This window comes from Fusarium oxysporum, chromosome 8, assembly GCF_000149955.1.
Source record: "Fusarium oxysporum f. sp. lycopersici 4287 chromosome 8, whole genome shotgun sequence".
Taxonomy (NCBI): domain Eukaryota; kingdom Fungi; phylum Ascomycota; class Sordariomycetes; order Hypocreales; family Nectriaceae; genus Fusarium; species Fusarium oxysporum.
The window spans coordinates 596,068-613,411 of record NC_030993.1 but is presented as its reverse complement, the minus strand read 5'-3'; the positions used below and the strand labels follow the sequence as shown (position 1 = coordinate 613,411).

At 46.8% G+C, this 17,344-nt stretch overlaps 8 protein-coding genes across 9 annotated transcripts; 3 read left to right on the top strand and 5 right to left on the bottom strand.

Annotated features, from left to right (window-relative positions):
* Window positions 1-205: 205 nt before the first annotated feature.
* On the bottom strand, window positions 206-924 carry FOXG_02859 (uncharacterized protein). The gene is made up of 2 exons (XM_018380329.1): window positions 638-924; window positions 206-586 (listed from the first exon to the last, which is right to left on the bottom strand). The coding sequence occupies exons 1-2, from the start codon at window positions 758-760 to the stop codon at window positions 350-352; spliced, it is 360 nt and encodes a 119-aa protein (XP_018236571.1). The 5' UTR covers window positions 761-924; the 3' UTR covers window positions 206-349.
* A 231-nt stretch (window positions 925-1,155) lies between these two features.
* FOXG_02858 (NAD-dependent aldehyde dehydrogenase) lies at window positions 1,156-2,988 on the bottom strand. The gene is made up of 3 exons (XM_018380328.1): window positions 2,795-2,988; window positions 1,966-2,745; window positions 1,156-1,908 (listed from the first exon to the last, which is right to left on the bottom strand). Exons 1-3 carry the CDS (start codon window positions 2,819-2,821, stop codon window positions 1,282-1,284), a joined length of 1,434 nt encoding a protein of 477 aa, XP_018236570.1. The 5' UTR covers window positions 2,822-2,988; the 3' UTR covers window positions 1,156-1,281.
* A 587-nt stretch (window positions 2,989-3,575) lies between these two features.
* Window positions 3,576-3,905, bottom strand: FOXG_18420 (uncharacterized protein; the record flags this gene model as incomplete). The annotated part of the gene is made up of 1 exon (XM_018398494.1): window positions 3,576-3,905. One exon carries the CDS (start codon window positions 3,903-3,905, stop codon window positions 3,576-3,578), a length of 330 nt encoding a protein of 109 aa, XP_018236569.1.
* A 1,719-nt stretch (window positions 3,906-5,624) lies between these two features.
* On the top strand, window positions 5,625-5,720 carry FOXG_02857 (uncharacterized protein; the record flags this gene model as incomplete). Its single annotated transcript, XM_018380327.1, has 1 exon — window positions 5,625-5,720. One exon carries the CDS (start codon window positions 5,625-5,627, stop codon window positions 5,718-5,720), a length of 96 nt encoding a protein of 31 aa, XP_018236568.1.
* Window positions 5,721-7,259: 1,539 nt separating this feature from the next.
* Window positions 7,260-9,212, bottom strand: FOXG_02856 (uncharacterized protein). Of its 2 annotated transcripts, XM_018380325.1 has the most exons (4): window positions 9,107-9,212; window positions 8,490-9,047; window positions 8,292-8,435; window positions 7,260-8,240 (listed from the first exon to the last, which is right to left on the bottom strand). In XM_018380325.1, exons 1-4 carry the CDS (start codon window positions 9,164-9,166, stop codon window positions 7,461-7,463), a joined length of 1,542 nt encoding a protein of 513 aa, XP_018236566.1. In that variant the 5' UTR covers window positions 9,167-9,212; the 3' UTR covers window positions 7,260-7,460. The 2 variants fall into 2 exon arrangements, with proteins under 2 accessions (XP_018236566.1, XP_018236567.1); XM_018380326.1 differs by lacking the exon at window positions 9,107-9,212 and having other exon boundaries at window positions 8,490-9,073.
* A 171-nt stretch (window positions 9,213-9,383) lies between these two features.
* FOXG_02855 (uncharacterized protein) lies at window positions 9,384-10,702 on the top strand. The gene is made up of 2 exons (XM_018380324.1): window positions 9,384-9,449; window positions 9,498-10,702. The coding sequence occupies exon 2, from the start codon at window positions 9,716-9,718 to the stop codon at window positions 10,637-10,639; it is 924 nt and encodes a 307-aa protein (XP_018236565.1). The 5' UTR covers window positions 9,384-9,449; window positions 9,498-9,715; the 3' UTR covers window positions 10,640-10,702.
* A 298-nt stretch (window positions 10,703-11,000) lies between these two features.
* FOXG_02854 (uncharacterized protein) lies at window positions 11,001-15,447 on the top strand (the record flags this gene model as incomplete). The annotated part of the gene is made up of 8 exons (XM_018380323.1): window positions 11,001-11,298; window positions 11,354-11,853; window positions 12,065-12,494; window positions 12,962-13,299; window positions 13,525-14,194; window positions 14,250-15,149; window positions 15,213-15,252; window positions 15,408-15,447. The coding sequence occupies 8 exons, from the start codon at window positions 11,001-11,003 to the stop codon at window positions 15,445-15,447; spliced, it is 3,216 nt and encodes a 1,071-aa protein (XP_018236564.1).
* Window positions 15,448-15,688: 241 nt separating this feature from the next.
* Window positions 15,689-17,131, bottom strand: FOXG_02853 (uncharacterized protein). The gene is made up of 4 exons (XM_018380322.1): window positions 16,533-17,131; window positions 16,407-16,482; window positions 16,265-16,354; window positions 15,689-16,212 (listed from the first exon to the last, which is right to left on the bottom strand). The coding sequence occupies exons 1-4, from the start codon at window positions 16,858-16,860 to the stop codon at window positions 15,714-15,716; spliced, it is 993 nt and encodes a 330-aa protein (XP_018236563.1). The 5' UTR covers window positions 16,861-17,131; the 3' UTR covers window positions 15,689-15,713.
* Window positions 17,132-17,344: the final 213 nt, after the last annotated feature.

Sequence of the window (17,344 nt, the reverse complement as noted above, 5' to 3'; positions counted from 1 at the left end):
TTGATCCACTAAAAGAAGTGTTGCAGCTCTCCACTAACGGGACCGTTGCGGCCATGGTATTCATACAACATTCAGTCGTTGGAACGTAGCAATGAGGACAATCTTTGCAGGATGCGTAATTTTGCCGGAGATGCGAGACTTCATTCCCATTGGCTTTGTCAGTTTTCTAGAGAAGAGAAAACGGAGAGGGCGTTATAAGAGTCCAGACGAAAGTTCTAGGGTCTGTTATTAGTAACGAGTTGTTGCAACTCTGTGGCTCAAATCAGATATTTAATAATATAATTTCAAGAAAACCTAACAACTATCTTCATTTATTAACGCCAGTAACCTAGCCATATTTCCTACACCATTACTGCTGGCGCTTGACACCCATACCCGCACCCGCAGCCTGTGCACTTTGCACAAACTGTTTGAAGCACCCAGCAAGATTATCATAAATTTTCAACATTTCCTCCATCCTTTGATTCACCTCTTCTGCCTCCGGTGGCCACGGTTCCTTGTCTGGATCAAAATTCTCAGGCAAGAGTCTCCCTGCCTCTTTAAGCCCAGCCATGAGATCCTGAAACTCAGAGGCACTGAGTTCGAGCTGATAAAATGTGAGAAGATGCTTTTTGTTCTTGGACAAGGATCGAGTTACCTGTGCCATCCTTACGTAGTTTGCTGTGTATCGCATTGGTTCAAATGCGGGGGTTTCTTGGAGGGCTTGGCTGAAATCGCTCGCTACGGAGGTTCCTCGACTTGATTTCTTTGAGCTAGACATGGTTGTGTTTGGAAGAGAGGGCCAAGCTGAATTCAGAGGCCTGCATGGATAAAATCGAGGTTGTTACGAAATGCGTGGTTTGTTGAAGATTATTTCCATGTTCGAGGTTGCCTAACCCCACCAGTGAAGTCAGCCCTACGAGGCTGATTTAGTAGGCGCCTCCTGGGCTCAGTTGCTACCTGGGTAGCAACTTGACTAGATTAAAGGATTTAGTTTGGGTTTCCAATTCGTGACTTCAATGTCAATACTCAGATGTTATCCTTAGGTGCATTCATTCAGAAGTAGGAGACTGTCATTCGCCAGCAATGATTCCAGAGTCCTAGCACGTGATTCTGATTATACCTCTCAATTGACCCTGGCCTGACCACACCTTCACAAGACAAAAGCAGGCATTACTACTTAGAACATATCTTCTTAGAAACACCCACCAGTCGATTCGAATGTTGGAATAAATGGGGATATTTCAACTCATATAACCTCTTAGCTAGGTATAACTCAACTCATAATATTTATCTTTACGCTCAAGAGTGCTTCACCCAGTAAGCCTGAGGATTACACCAACCCTTAAGTCCAACCTCACCCCAGTCCATTCCAAGACCACTCTGCTTATGTCCACCAAAAGGCACATTAGCTCCAAGTTCGAAATGTGTATTAACCCAGATGCTTCCAGCCTCCAGCTCCTCAGCAATGCGCTGAGCGCGAGCAACATCCTTGCCCCAAACAGAAGCACCAAGACCCAGATCTGTGCCGTTAGCACGCCTGATAACCTCCTCCTCAGACGACCACTTCATAATAGGAACAATAGGTCCGAAAGGCTCGGTCTGGACGATGAGAGAGTCCTCGGGTGGGTTGTCGATGAGGACGGGGTGGATGAAGTAACCCTTCTCTCGCTTTTCGGGTGCACTGCCGTAGGCACGCTTCCATCCTTGCTTATCGACTTCCTCGTACAGCTTCTGTAGTTTCTCGAACTGCATCTTGTTTTGGATAGGTCCGAAAAATGCCTCGGCGTCAGTGTAGTCGCCGGTCTTGACGGCATCTAGGAAGCCAGTGACGGCGGCAAGGAACTCGTCGTAGATGCTCTCATGCACATAGATACGCTTGATTGCCATGCAGATCTGTCCTGTGTGGAGGTAGGCATACGTTGCAACCTAAAACACGAATATGTCAGCAATAATAGCAAGCTCATAAAAAGAAAAACATCATACCTTAGCAGCCACTGTAGGAATATCAACATCTTCCAAGACAATAGCAGCATCGTTACCACCAAGCTCCAGCGTAACACGCTTCAAAGTAGCAGCGCAAGAAGCCATAATCTTCTTACCAACCTCAGTAGAGCCAGTAAAGCTGACCTTGGCCACGTGAGGATGGGCAGTTAGCATAGGTCCAAGGTTATCGCCGCCACTGAGAGCCTGGAAAACACCTGGAGGGAGGACCTTGGCTCCAATCTCAGCAAGCTTTAGTGCTGTATAAGGCGAGTATGGGGAGGGCTTCCAGATGAATGTATTACCGGCCATCATAGCAGGAATAGCCTTGCCAATGCCGAGAACCATAGGGAAGTTCCATGGAACAATACCAACACCGACGCCAAGAGGGACGTATCGCACAATAGCAGTTCGGTCATCGTTGTCCTCAGGCTTCTCCTCCTTTAGCCTCATGGTAGGAACCGTTCTAAGATTCTGCATCACAAAAAACATCTCAACCCCAGCAGCCTGAGGTGGCTTTCCCGCTTCACGACAGAGGAGCTCGGTGAACTCCTTCTGATGCGCCTCAACAGCATCGGCAAACTTGGTAAGATAAGCAGCACGCTCATCCTGCGACAGCTTGCGCCAAGCAGGATAGGCGGCCTTGGCAGCGCTCACAGCACGGTCGACATCTTCCTGGGTTGAGACGGGCGATTCCCAGAGAGGCTCTTCTGTGCTTGAACAGATTGCACGGCGGGTCTCGGCTGTGGGAGTTAATTCGTTGTTAATGACATTTTGGAAAGTCTGTTGGTGTTAGAGGAGGTTATCCAAGACATGATGCAAGCATACATACCTTGAACTCGATCTTTACGTCACCCATTTTCGCTACTTGAAGAATTGAAGTTAATGAATACTAGATAATAAAAAGCAAGTTCCGAGGTAATCTAGTCGGTGAGGTATATTTATAATCCCCTCCCCAGGTCCCCTCCCCAGGTCCCCTCCCCAGGTCCCCTCCTCAGGGACCTTCGCACATATGACCTAAATAGTAAATGGGGCCTTTAGTTATACAGAATAAGTGGTCTCCCAACGCCAGAGCCAATAGTTATCCTCGCCAACATTGTGTGCACGTGCCAGGATGAAGATCATGCAACACGTGTCGCGGCCTCAGATCAGAAACCAGACTAAGGCTGACTCAAGACCCGCCGCGAGGCTCAATTCACAGGCCGCGGTTGGCAGCGATTGACTAATAGCTCCCGAGCGCATAATAGGCTAATAGATTCAATGCTGACTAGCACGGCCTTATCGTCTAGAATGAGGCTGGTGAAATGAAACGGTTCTGGTGCTGAGTCGTGGGATTGTTTCTTATGGGGACTTTGGCCATTTCGCCAAGTGGAGTTTCAGAGCCGCACGTTGCCCAAAACAGTCGTGCATGCATTAGTTTCAGGTGTATCACTTGTATTCAGGTGTATCACTTGTATTCAGGTCAGTATAATCCCCACTTACTAATCGCATTCTAATTGCTAGATAAAATAATAATTATTCTTACTATAGATATAGTTATCGCTGTTATGCAGATACATATATATTACTTAAGCTGCAACTTCATCTTTTTCCAAATCATATACTCACGAAACTCATCCATATGTATCGCCTGGAGTTTCACCAGTCGTCGCAGAACCCTCTTTCTGCGCAGCTCCACTCTTCCCCTTCCTAGCCTGTTTCACATCGTCATTAGATTCCTCATCACTGTCCGTCTTAGAATCGCTATCATCATCACGATCATAGTTCATAGCAGCTGCTTGTCTCTGAGCATGGTAAGCTGACGGAGGCATCGCCATCGGAACCATAGGAATTGCTGGGTTTCCGGCTCCCATCATATAGCCGTCGTTGCGCCATCCTTCTCGCTTGGCCATACCTACATCTGTAGCTCCCAGTGTTTTGTTGAGGTATTCGTCGAATTGCATGAATCATTTACTGATTCAAAGGAGCGAGAGCTTCAAGGAAACACGATTTATGTATTGGGATTGCTTAAGTCGTTTCTCACGACAGCTGGGCGTACATACATCATTGTTGATGGACTCGATGAAATGTACGAGTATGAATGCCAAATCAAAATTTCGATTTAGCAGCAAAAAAAAAAAAAAAAAGCTCTTCCAGTCTGTCTCGCCAATATTGGACAAGTCGAATGATAAGCCCTATCATGCCAGTTAAAATCAAGAAGGCTAGTGGCATTAATAGCTTGGATTAAATTAGGAATGTTTTTATATGTCCGAATTTTTCTGAATAATCTGGAGCAGACGAATACCCTAGAAGACATTCGAGATGAGCTAAAAGCCTTACCTAATGATCTGGAGGGCGCGTAAGTCAGCCGAGCACATTACTCGGAAAGACATAGCTGATATATCCTGTCAAATACCAAAACATGTTCACCTACATGTCACGCGATTTCTTGAGCCAAACTCCCGGAGCACATCTTGTCCCGTATTATAAGGGATTACTGGAGCTGCAGGAAAGCTCCTCAACATGCGATCTGTGTAGAGTCATTTATCATACGATAACACCCACTTTGAGCAAGCTTGAACGGTTTGAACAGACATGCCCTTACTCATCAGATGTAGCGTTATGCAAGCTTGCATTATCTGGCCAGAAAAGTGGGCAAGGGGTGCAAGTTGTGGCTTATAGAGAGGAAGAGTTTACTATACATGCACTCCTTGGAGCGATTGGCTTTGCTGTTGATCAAGGTGAGCATGATCAGTGACCTGGCATTTACGTCTTCATTGACTGACGAAAGATCACAGAAAGTCCTCTATCGAGTGTCCTTAAGAGACGTAAGATCCCGTCTACACCACAATCGAAAGATGGCCTCAAATTTATGCAACAATGGTTGTTAGAATGTACATCCCACTATGAACATTAACAAGTGTCCAATCTATTACCAACAAGGGTTACTAAAATCCGACGAAGCGACAAAAACAGTCACCTTTTGCAACTCTGTACCTGTAAATACAAACTACGCTGCTCTTAGTCATTGCTGGGGGTCGGTCCAGCCTCTCACACTGAACACCAGTACAGCTCAGCAGCTGTATAGCGGAATATCAATCGAAACGTTTCCAAGAACTTTTCAGAATGCAATTTGGGTGACCCACAAACTGAACCTCCCCTATCTGTGGATTGACAGTCTTTGTATTATTCAAGATTCCAATGATGACTGGGTCCGCGGGTCCGCTCGAATGTGCGACGTATATAGAAACACATATCTTACCATCGCTGCTACCAAGTCCAAGAACAGTTCTTAAGGCTTTATGCACCCCAAGTCAGAATCATTCTATACCGATATCACTTTTCTGGGGGGCGATACTCCTGTAAACGTTTCAGGCTTTCCAATGCCGAATAGCCACGTAGGGGCACCGCATCGAATAATCGACCTTGACGAAGATCCACTATCGACACGCTGCTTGGCATTTCAGGAACGCTATCTCTCCCCTCGCACGCTACACTTCGCTCAAGCACAGATGTACTTTGGATGCGAATCGTGCTTTGAGGCACAGGAGGGGCACACTGAACCTGTAAGCCACCCGCAACCGTTTAATGTACCAAAGAGAGAGGGACGAGAACAAGACGAAAGACAAATCAGGGTTGATTGGAACTTTATGGTTGCAAGATATACACAAAGATACATAACCATGGACAGCGATAAGCTCCCAGCCTTGGGTGGCTTAGCTGCCAGAGTGTCTCTCGAGTTTGCCCAGCAGGGGCCAGCCAGCGAGTATCTTACATGATTGTGGAAGCACAATCTCTTCTGCGACTTCTTCTGGCTTGCCCTAGATCACGAATTGAAGCGAAAGGACCCTAGTACCTATTAGGCGCTAAGTTGGTCCTGGGCTTCTGTGAATCACCCAGTTCATTACCACTACCACGATGAATCAGAAAATCTCGCAATTCTGAGAGACGCAAAGGTCAATTTGGAAACGATGAAAGTCCATTTGGCAAAGTGACTAGTGGTTGGATCTACCTGTCCGCCAATATAATACATCCGTGCACCGTGGACGACAGAAATAGAATGTTTTTTCTTGAGCAAGATTCACGTTTATGCATCAAGGTGCGATGGGATCCCCCGAAATACGGCTTGCCCACAAGTCTTTTTAATGGGCTATGCCAACAATTATCTGAGTTGGTTGCTGTACCGCTTAATTGGGTAGAGAAGTCGAATGATCTAATCTACAATGTTCGTGGTCCATACTACTTGATTTTAACGATGGCAGAGACAAATTCACGTACTAGTGGAGATATTCCACGGTTCAGAAGGGTTGGAGCTGGATCTCTAGAGATCACAGGGGTAGCGATGTGCAACTGAGTCTGGTTAGAGCAATGTTTCGTAGAGGTAGAGAGCAGGGCAAGCTAGATGAGATAATAATCAAGTGAGCCGGGTGCTAGTGAAATAGGATTTGGTGATTCTGTCATCCCAATAATATAGCTGTTTGTAAGATACCTCGTAACTTTTAGCTGAAAGCCAAACTAAACATGAAAGCATGCATCATAGAACATACTGTAGGGGTCCGTAGCCAATGAAGTCTTTCAAGATATGCCTCTTGTCTATAATCAAAGTCAAAAAGTCCCAGAAAAAATGTATTTGGAACAATGCAGGCTACCAACATGGTAAGAATATAAGTTTGATGCACTGTTTGTTAGTCGAAGCTTATGATATTTAGGAATCGTATTTCGCTACTATCTAGCTGCGGAGTTAAGCATGGTCGCTTATCATATTTGCACGAATATAAACATAGATTTGAATATTTTCCAGAGTAAGCTTTTTGCAAACATCCTCTGGTGTTGGCCTTATTCTACCTGCACAACCTCCACACAACTCCAAGGCTTCATAGACTTGGGACCTGCATCGAACTGTCCTGTGGACCTATCACCGCATCAATGGGCATGTTTGAAGTTGGTCACGCCTATGGGTGGAATGCCTTGAGGGATGCGGATTCAGGTAGGAGTGGATTGTTGCACGACGTTTCCCCCTAAAAATACAATCACATTCATACGCCCCATGTTTTATTAATTAAAATTGAAGTTAAGTGTCAATGAACGTTATGACAAGATCATTGTGATGCTAGCAGCTGAATAGCTTTATTGTTGTACCGTGGTTCACGTCATATGAAATCAGAATGTCGCCTTCCGAACTACAATATACTATTCTAATCACAGTTTATACACCAAAGAAAAATTGTCCTTCTAAACCAAGAAAAACAGTCACCGTCAGAGAAATGTAATTACAGGCAAGATCTAGGGCTAGAAGGAAACCTATAAAACACGGGGTCTTAGTTGGGACATTTAAGTGGATTGTTTATACTACTAGATCAAGAATTTTACCCTCTTTTAACCCTAATTTTGAAGCCTGTTCTTTCTGTCTCAGGTTGCCCACCGAGATCTATAGTTGACATGTCCATTTTACCGAAACTTGTTCTATGATCGAACTCAGATATTACGATCCGTTTGGTTCGTGGTGTTGCTTTGGCATCTTAACCTATGCACGTAAATGTCACCGCCTCGGAGCACCGCTGCTGTAGAGACAACGCTATGAGCTTTGCCTTTTGAATCCCTGTAGCATCCTTAATATCTTCCATCGTTGATATAACCCAATGCCGCAAAGCATCAGTGGCAGTATGTGTTGTTCCTGTGATATAAAGTGGCCATAATAGATGTACAACATGAGCGGCTCGTAGGTCGCTCGACTTGCCTGCCACGTCAATATGCAAGATATATGGGACACTGTCGCATATATCACTGGAGCTCTCTTGTATAATAGTTTCTGAACTGAGGAGTAGGTCTGTGTATGATACAGGGAAAGAAGATAGGATCGACAGCGAAGACGAGATGGGCAAGCGATTCGATATTGCTTCAACGAGTGCCTGGCGGAGAATAATACGCGCACAGCGTTGTAAATTCCATGTGTTGGCGATCTCCACACTGGAATATATATCATATCGTCCCATAAAAACCTCTGCTTCTTCCCGAGCGCTTGGATGAGTTCGAGACTTGTACTCATATTCAACTGGGAGGTTTTGGGCCCATTCCTTGAGATCTGTATCAATCGACAAGAGTGCTGAAACATACGAAGACAAATTCATCTCGTCCGTAATCTCTTCCTTAGCTAAGGCTACAACGGCGCAGACGTTGACAATAATGTCTGCTAACCGAGCAGCAGGCGCTTCTTGTTCTGTTTCATTACTGCGAGCCTCGGCCATAAAGTCTGTCAAGACCTTTGGTACCCGCAGCCCTCGCTGGAGGCAGTCGATGAGCTATTCAAAGTCAGAAATTAAGCTCATATTAGACTTCTGAGGGTCTTTTACGATCTCAGTGCGTAAATGAAGAAAAATACTTCGACCGATCCTGTTGCGTAACTGGCCTCCTCCTCGGAGCTGTATTAATGACAAGGCCCCATCGACGTGTCTACTCCATGAGCTCAAGTTCGCGTTGGAGCCAAAAGTGGAGGTCTGTTTCGGGTTATTATCATGCTGAAGTTATGTTTCATGGAAAGGAAGGCTTACTTCATACCACGCCAGAAGCATTACAGCGACTAGCATCTGGTCGGATGATGCTTCACTGGGGTCCATGAGTGCGGCACATATGCCGTGAAGCGCGCGAGATAACGCCTGGCTCGCTACAGAGATGAGAGTGGGCTTACTCCTCATGTACGCTAGACCGGCTAGTCCGACAGCATTGATGAGATCGGCCAAGTACCCGGGTCCTGTTGCTCGTTTGTAGATGATGCCGTGGCAGTCGGGATGAGTGGGGGACCGTCCAGACTCGGGCACAACATAATGATGGAAAAAGAAATGTAAAGCTTGGTCTTCTGGCGTAACTGCAAGTCTGAACCAAGGGTAGTGGTTGGGTCGATCTTTAGACTGGTGGACTTTAGGCCGTACAGAGACTCCCTGCTTGTCATTGGACGAAACAGGAAGTAGACTTGGATTGGAAAAGAATGACATCTTGTCTAAAGTCTCGGTAGTTTGATCTCGGAAGGTAACAGACTCCTCCCCTCGATATCCATCGCATCTGGAACCGGCCCTGCGGCATTGACGACATGCAGGCCTCGACAAGTCGCACTTAGCCCCAAATCTGTTAACACGCTAAGATCCCTAAGGATAGGACGACTGGGATATACCTTTCTCCTCTTGATTCGACACTCCGAGCACGCTCTGCTGGGCTTACCGCAATAGACCATGTTGCTCACGCTGTCATTTGTGAAACAGCATGATTTCGGGTTGATGTCTTGGGTAGCGTCGTAATTATGTGATGCCCCGTACTCTGTATCCGGAGTCTCCCATGCTTTGTAATCCTCTATACTAAACCTGGACTAGCCTCGATATCCTGTCGAGCTGGTTACTAAATACGGAATAGCCAAGTCCTCCTCAAAAGTATCCGCAAGTCCACAGCGTGCCATTCAACGTGATAGTTGGGAAAAATAGTCTTTTCTACCTACAATTCAGACCATTACAGGGTAGATGGTTCGTATGTCTACGTGGATACCGTAATGTTGCTAATCGTCCCCAGAGACCCCGGCCAATATCCACATCATCGAGGTGTATTCTTCTTTCGGCTATGCGGGTACAATTCGTGGTAAAAGTCTGTCGTGGCCAACTACTTAAACTATGCCAATCCTCCTTCCAGAATACCTCTTGAGAAAATCCCAAAATCATCACTTGGAGCTTAGCTCACTCATCGCTTCACCACTTCCTTTGCCCCAAATACGTTTACCTTTCACTTCAAGACCATGTCTCAGACGATTGCATTTGTCACTGGAGCAACTGGCACCCAGGGCGGTGCTACTGCTCGTGAACTTCTCAATGCCGGCGTCAAAGTCCACGCACTTGTTCGAGACCCATCATCCAAGTCCGCCATGAAGCTCCAGCGCCTCGGAGCGCACCTGTTCCCCGGCAATTTCGATGACATATCCTCACTCAAGGCTGCGGTCAAAGGAGCTACTGCCGTGTTTCTTAACGTATCGCCGGCGTTACGCGACACCAACCTGGAGGTAGCTCACGCAAAGAATATCATCGACGCTGCTATTGAATCTGGAACTGTCACAAGCATAGTCTATTCCAGTGTCACTATGACAGGAAAGCATGAACAGTTTCCAAACTGGGGGCCTGACCACCCCATGGCGTGGTACTGGCTGAACAAAGCCCACATCGAGTCAATGGTGAGAGAATCTGGCATCAAACACTGGACAATTCTACGACCGGCCTTTCTCATGAACAACTATCACCAGCCGACGGCATCTTTCATGTTTCCCGAATTGGGTCAGAGGCGGGTTTTCCTGTCGGCATACAAGCCCGAGACTGCGATGACAGTGGTCGATCCTAATGACGTTGGCAAGTTTGCGGCGGCAGCAATCACTGAACCTCTGGCGTTCAACAAGCATGAGATAGACTTGGGCGTCGAGTCGCTTATACCAGCGCAGATTGTGCAGGAGTTGAGCCGAGTTAGCGGAGTTGACATTGGGATCGAGTTCCACGGTGAGCAAGAAGCGAGAGACCTTGCGTTGAGAAACCCCAAGATCTATGCCGAATTGTGGGCGAACGAAATTGGGTATCAGGTTGACTTCAAGGAGTTGGAGAAATACCCGATCCGCCTAACCAAATTCTCGGACTATCTTGAGAAGCATAGAGACGAGGTCCTGCAGACATTTGCTTGATCGTGCCCTTCAATCATACTTATCTTTATGGTGAAGAGAATAAATAGTTATATTGTGTTAAACCGACTTTATGACTTACTAAGGCCAAGGAGAGTAAAGCGAGATATGTTAACTTGTGAAGAAGTTTATCATCCTTGTGATAAAAAATACTGAGAATAACCGAGGAGAAAAGCGTCGCGTGATTGTGGGGAAGATCTGAGGTTAGTTCGAGGCTACTGAGGGGGAATCCGGGGAACTCGGGGATCGTGGTGCCCCGAAAGCCCGTAACCCTTGTCTTGGATGCAACCATAAAGACCAACTCTGCCCCCACAAAACAACCTTATCAGGGATTTATCACCACTTCATTCCGTTACCCCAAGTCATGCCTCCAACTAAAAGAAAGGCTGCCAACGCACTTGATCCATCCGAGCGCAAGAGAGCGCAAAATCGCATTTCGCAACAGTGTCTTCGCGAGAAAAACATCACCTACATCCGTAACCTGGAGGAGACGATTGACCTACTGCAAAAGGTAGCCACCGGCTCAGATCCTCAAGATCGTTACTCTGTTCTTCTTGATGCGCATCTTAAGTTGATAGCTGAGAACCGGAAGCTGGAAGATGCTTTGCTGCGGTTGCGCAAGAAGTTACTCAGTTTCGGTCAAGCTGCCAACGCCGCTGCGGGTGAGTATCACTTTGTACCTGTCCCTCGCAGGGGTATTATTAACACGGGCATTAGATGATGAGGTTTTCGACTCTATATTTCGAAGGCGAGACGCTGAAAACCCAGAAACACAGCAACCTGCACCAAGCACGGAATTAGCCAATCACGAAACACCATCTGCTCTTGATCCCTCGATCAACAATCAGACTTTTCAGGACATCCAGGAGCAAACCAACCCCCAGACAGATATATTCAAGGACGCGTCGTTTCTTTTAGATCTATCCATGGCAGGCCAAGAACACGAAGCATTAACCTCAAGCACAATGCAGCCTGGGGATACCTTCATAGATCCTGCCATATCGTCTCTATCACCAAGATCGCTTTTGTTTGTCCCAAATCAGCTCAGTATCACGTCAATGTCTATCTTTGGCTCTAGACTCCTTGGAGCTTGTCGCCGTCATCTTGATAACCTGCACGACTCCGGTAATAATGCCGAGATGGTCGACAAGATAGTCAAGACTGCTGTGCGCTTCTCCATGCGATGCGTGGGGCTAGAGTCTTATGCCTATGGAGTGGTAAGAGCAGTACTGAATCGCTACCAATGACTTCAAAGCTAACGATAACTAGAACGGGGCTAAATACATCGAAAGAGTCATTAGTTGGCGTCTTGGAATCGACTCAAAGAATTCTGTTCCGCTTCCATTCCGGCCAACACCACTCCAATCCAAAAACCCCACGCATTTCTGGGGCATCGACTTGTTTAACTGGCCTGAAATCAGAGATCAGCTCGTCCTCGACGCGGAATCCACCGACTTTGACGAGCTCCTCAGAGACCTTGTCTTACACTCAGTCATAGAACCTGCTAACCACAGCGTCGCAGTCAATATTCTCGATATCTTCGAAAACCAAGTCCTGCGAAGACGTCAGAACCAAAAGAACCCTCCGAGAAGTTATTTCACAGACCCATCATGGACACTATTCCAGATCGGCCCTGAGGTCGGTGAATGGTACTCTTCTGAGCACGATATAGTCGAAGAGGCTATCTTTCAAGAACTAGATCGTCAAATAAACGCCGTGGCGCCGAGTCCAGATGACAATCCTGTGGAGGAGAGTCAGGCGAACGACATAGCCAAGTTTCTGGGGCTCGATGACTTTTGTGAGTGGAAATTGAGTAAAGACTTTGCGCGGAAATATCCAAAGTTGGACTGCTCGACAGGTAAGTGATGATCACGGAGATTGCAGGTTGTGCACTGACACGTGGCTTGCTTTAGCTGTTACGCAACGAGATCTTGCGCCATCGGCGACGGTTTACTGCTGGTGACGCGATGTGGCTTGATCTAGTCAGAAGAATACGTGTCAGAAAAGGCGTTGTCAGAAATATCATTGTCAGGAATATCATTGTCAGCCTAATGCAAGCAAGCATTAGTGGGCCGCACCAAACCACGGCTAAACTAAATGGGAATGGGCTCGAAATCGTGTATTATACGCGCATTGTTCTTTATTATTGGTTTGGCTTTGAGGTTTCGTGACATATTATTAGTCAATCATCCAATTTCGGGAACATGGCTTGTGCTGTTGGAGCGTATATCGTCTTCCACTTTCTCAATATCCATGAGAAACTTTGTGCACTTTATCCACGCCAAAGTTATGTTGACCATGCCCCTACCCAACGACCAAAACCAGTCAAAGGTGCTCAGGTCAGAATTCTAAGTCTAGATGGCCTTACTTGCGCGTCCTGTGTATCCGATGTTCAAGGCATCATTAAGACCATCCCCGGGGTCTTGAAGGCTACTGTTTCACTCGGACTACTTCGGGCCCAAGTAGAATTCAACAATCACCTTGTGACAGAAGGGGAGATCATTGATGCAATTCGCTCTGCAGGCTATGACGCACACTCGTTACCTTCCTCTGACTCCCAGAGCTGGGCTAGTCTATTGTCTATGATACAAGAGCCCACAAACTCCCAGCAACATCATGTTAACTCATGCCAACGGGACTTTCTCGTGGCGACTGCGGCTTCAGTCCTTTTCTTCGCATCGCGCAGCATCATCGGCCTATGGACGACTCAAAACAGTTACATAAACTTAATTGCATATATCGCTGTTGGAATGAGCCTATTAGCTGGATCTAAACTTCATTTTGAGGCACTTCGCTCGGCGTGGCATGGGCAAAGACCAAATATGGCAACTCTTGCATCACTGGGCATTATGTTGGCTCTTATACAAGCTGTGGCTGATTCTCTACAGACTGGCATAAATAGATCTTATCGCATGGATTTAAAGTCCCTGGAGATCATTCCAATTCTGTCTACGAGTGTTCTTGGTGGCCGTTTACTCAAGACCATTCTCTCCCAGCGAGATCGGGTCTTCGCATCCCCGCTCTCAAGTCTGGTACCTGCTATGGCTATGGTTTGCAACAAAACAGATGAACATGCATCTATTCCTATCGGCTTGCTGTCTCCTTGCGACAGCGTTATTGTAAGACAGGGAGAGCACATACCTTGCGATGGAGTGGTCGAGAGTACAGCGTCAGCGCTTATCTTGGAGACTTGGATCAACGGCTCCTTGGAGCCTAGGACCGTTAAGCGTAATGATGCTGTATATGCGGGGGGTCAGGTGCAACAAGGATCGCTCGTCTGTAGGACAACAGCTTGTGGGGGTTCTACTCGCCTGGGTGAACTACTGACGTCCGTCGTGACGGCGGAGCTGGCCAACTCAGAACCCCAGCTTCATCGTGCTACTTCATGGTTCTCAAGTGCTGTTATCCTACTTGCAATAACGCTACTGACCGTGTATCCTGTATTAGCGAACGAGACCTGCTGGATAGATGGGCTGGGTCGAGCTTCAGCGTTGCTACTAGCCGCTTGCCCGTGTTCACTGAGTTTGAGTATTCCAACTTGTAAATTACTGGCGACAGGTATGTGACCCCGAGAGAATTGAAAGGAATGCAGCTGACGTAGGAGTTTGATTAGTGGAAGCATCAAAGTTTGGAGTCCGGTTATTGACTACTTATGCAAGACTACGAAGCGCCGCGTCTGCTCAAACCATTTTCTTCGACAAGACGGGCACTCTCACACATGGAGACCTGAAAGTTATACATGCGAGCTTCTCTAAGGAGTGGGAGACACTGGAGAAGCAAGAAATATTGTGGAGGGCTGTCCACGAGGTTGAAGCTGGGATCACCCACCCAGTTGCCCAAGCTCTCTTTCAAGAAAGTTATTCAAAGCTGGGACAGAAGCCTGGGTATTTAAGTACCATTTTGGTATCAGGAATTAAGTACGAACTTGGTCGCGGCGCTCAAGCTGTTGTGACAGCCACTCAGCCCGGGTCTGGATCCACCACTTGGAAGTTGGCAATTGGAAGCCGTACATATATCGAGAGCCCAGGAGTTTCCGTTGATCTCAGTCAAACTCCCGTGAAGATGAGAACTGGAGTTACAACGACTGTTGTACTAGCCATGGATGGAAAGCAGGCTGCCGTTTTTGCACTCGAAGACACAGTCCGTTCCGATGCTCAGAAAGTTATAAGTCAGCTCAAGGATCTGGGTCTAACTATCGGAATGATCACGGGCGATAATGCAGCTTCAGCTATCTCTGTTGCTCGCGAATTAGGCATTGATTCGGACATGATATTTGCCAATGCCCTTCCAGAAGAAAAGTCTTGCATTTTAGCCCGCTTTCTTCAACGCGGACCGGCTATTTACGTTGGAGATAACTACAACGACCTTTTGTGCTTTGCATCAGCGTCGTTCGGTATCTGTGTCGCAAGCTCAGAAATGCAGTCCATTGATAGTGACTGTGCTGATGGCACGCTGATGATATCCGAGGCTTCTCCACTAAGTCGCATTCCATTGGTGATACTCTTGGCACGGCGTATGAGACGTATTGTGACGCAAAACCATTGTTGGGCTGTTGTTTACAATATTTTATCTGTAGCCTGTGTACTTGGTGTTGGTTGGATACCGCCGCCTTCTCCGTAAGTTATATCCACGTCGATCATGAGCATTGGTGACTAAAACATCTCACAGAGTTTGGTCTAGCATAGGAATGGGGTTCAGCAGTGTCGTAGTGCTTTGGAACAGCTCAAGGGTCAATGAAGGACGACTTAGTTGAAATACTCCACCAAAACAGGCTGGGATTTGGTGAACGTACTGGGGAAGGCATGCCATAGCGAAGGATTTGATAGTAATAGGATTGAACTTCTGCCACTCTTACACTAAGTCGAAGCTAGTTTCTATAAGGTACGTGATATAGAATCGATCCTTTCTATCTTTCAGTGATCCTGGTGGCATCAAGCTGTATCTGATGGCTATGAAAGGTATTGTATCGGAGATGAGCAAGCTGTAAATTGCAGCACAACACGTTCTTGACTTCAAAGAGTATATTTTATATAAGTTCTTATTGAAGAATGAGCTATTTATAGAACGTAATGCCTGTCTACTTGGCTTCTTTAAAAGGATCATGAGGCTTCAAGTCGGTAAATGCCGGAGCTGCCGCATCTTGCAGGAGAACACGGACCCAACCCGGCAACACACGAACCCAAGGTGACATTGCAGCTGCAGCCGGAACAATAATGTTCTGACCCCTTCCACTCATGAGAATACCACAGATCTTATCCGCCAGATACTCGGTCGTCATAGTCGACATACCGGGAACAGACTTGACACCCGTAAACATCTGGGTTTGTACATGGCTCGGTGAGACACACGAAAGTCGGACCGCGGTAGCTTTGTGCACGTGCTTGATCTCGGTATGTAACCCTTCGTAAATAGCAATGGCTGCTGATTTGCTGGCTGCGTAGTCGGTGATGCCTACGGTGGCCAAGTATCCTGTTTGTGAGGCGACGATGAGAAGATGGCCGTGGTTGCGGGATACCATTGCGGGGAGAAAGGTCTTGATGGTCCAAATGAGACCTAGAGTGTTGACTCCAATTGTACTGGGTACCGAGTTAGTTCAACTTCCTTGGTTAGATATGATTGTGAACTAACAGGTCAACATCCTGTTTGGTAGCTTTCAATAGAGGCTTTCCACGACAGACACCAGCATTCGCTACAACTATTGTAGGGTCGCCAACCTCACTAATAGGTGAAGTCAGCATATATAAACAAGCGCTCATACGATGTTACTTACCGCCTAATTCTCCCAGCCACCTCTTGTAGTTGCTCGTAATTCGTAAGGTCACATTTATAATAGTAAACGTTCGATGCTGTCAATAGTAAGTGCCTCTCCATGCTATCAAGAGGGGAGGTAACTCACGAGCCTTGTAAGTTAGAGCAAGTACATCAAGAACAACTACACGAATACCCTTGCTGGCCAACTGCTGCACAGTCTCGCCTCCAATGCCGCCTGATCCACCAGTTACCAACACAATCTCCTTATTCCAATCGAAGTATGCTTTGGTGCCATGATTCAGAGCCCTGCTGACTAGAATCCTGTTTGCCAAGTAGCCGAGGCCTAGTGCAGACGCCAATGACACGGGTATAGTGAGAGGAGAGGTTGAAAGTCCATCAAGTAATGGCTGTGAGAGTTCATGAGCCTCTGAGAGAAGTGATGAAACATAGTTGGTAGCGTTAGGAGGGAGCATTGTGCCTGAACTATTGCTTTCTTCTGGGCAGCGAAACACAGTAAAAGCAAGATGAATAGAAATGCAAATGGCGCTTAGTGAGGCAGATTGACGGAACGGAGGCGATCCTTGAGTAGTAACGGTGCTGCGGTGACACTGTTAGTGATTGACACATGAAGAATTCGGCAGCTGACCTAGTGACCGTTTATGCATAAGCGGCCACCAGAACAGGTAACGTCATGTATACATGACACAGAAAATAAAGGTGCAGTCAGAAAAGAATGACAGGTTGTGAGAGGCATAATTACAATATGATCCTCGGCTGGGGAAGCTCCTGCATCGGGTGTTAGCGTTGGGATCGGTGAAGACACTAGGGTCAAATTGGGAAAGGAATTCGTAAACTCCGACACAAGTCGTGTTTGACAAAACGGATATGATGACTAACCCAAATGGTTAACAGCAACTAAGGATTGCAATATTGAGTAATAGAAAAAGACTATCGTGA

Coding starts and splice junctions, on each gene's coding strand:
- FOXG_02859 (XM_018380329.1), bottom strand. CDS start 760: ATGTCTAGCTCAAAGAAATCAAGTCGAGGAACCTCCGTAGCGAGCGAT. Junction 587..637: donor ACTACGTAAGGATGGCACAG/GTAACTCGATCC, acceptor ACATTTTATCAG/CTCGAACTCAGTGCCTCTGA.
- FOXG_02858 (XM_018380328.1), bottom strand. CDS start 2,821: ATGGGTGACGTAAAGATCGAGTTCAAG. Junction 2,746..2,794: donor ACGTAAAGATCGAGTTCAAG/GTATGTATGCTT, acceptor TAACACCAACAG/ACTTTCCAAAATGTCATTAA. Junction 1,909..1,965: donor TTCCTACAGTGGCTGCTAAG/GTATGATGTTTT, acceptor TTCGTGTTTTAG/GTTGCAACGTATGCCTACCT.
- FOXG_02856 (XM_018380325.1), bottom strand. CDS start 9,166: ATGGTCTATTGCGGTAAGCCCAGCAGAGCGTGCTCGGAGTGTCGAATC. Junction 8,436..8,489: donor TGCTTCTGGCGTGGTATGAA/GTAAGCCTTCCT, acceptor AACCCGAAACAG/ACCTCCACTTTTGGCTCCAA. Junction 8,241..8,291: donor TTCATTTACGCACTGAGATC/GTAAAAGACCCT, acceptor GACTTTGAATAG/CTCATCGACTGCCTCCAGCG.
- FOXG_02855 (XM_018380324.1), top strand. CDS start 9,716: ATGTCTCAGACGATTGCATTTGTCACTGGAGCAACTGGCACCCAGGGC.
- FOXG_02853 (XM_018380322.1), bottom strand. CDS start 16,860: ATGCTCCCTCCTAACGCTACCAACTATGTTTCATCACTTCTCTCAGAG. Junction 16,355..16,406: donor GTGGCTGGGAGAATTAGGCG/GTAAGTAACATC, acceptor TTCACCTATTAG/TGAGGTTGGCGACCCTACAA. Junction 16,213..16,264: donor ACCAAACAGGATGTTGACCT/GTTAGTTCACAA, acceptor CTCGGTACCCAG/TACAATTGGAGTCAACACTC.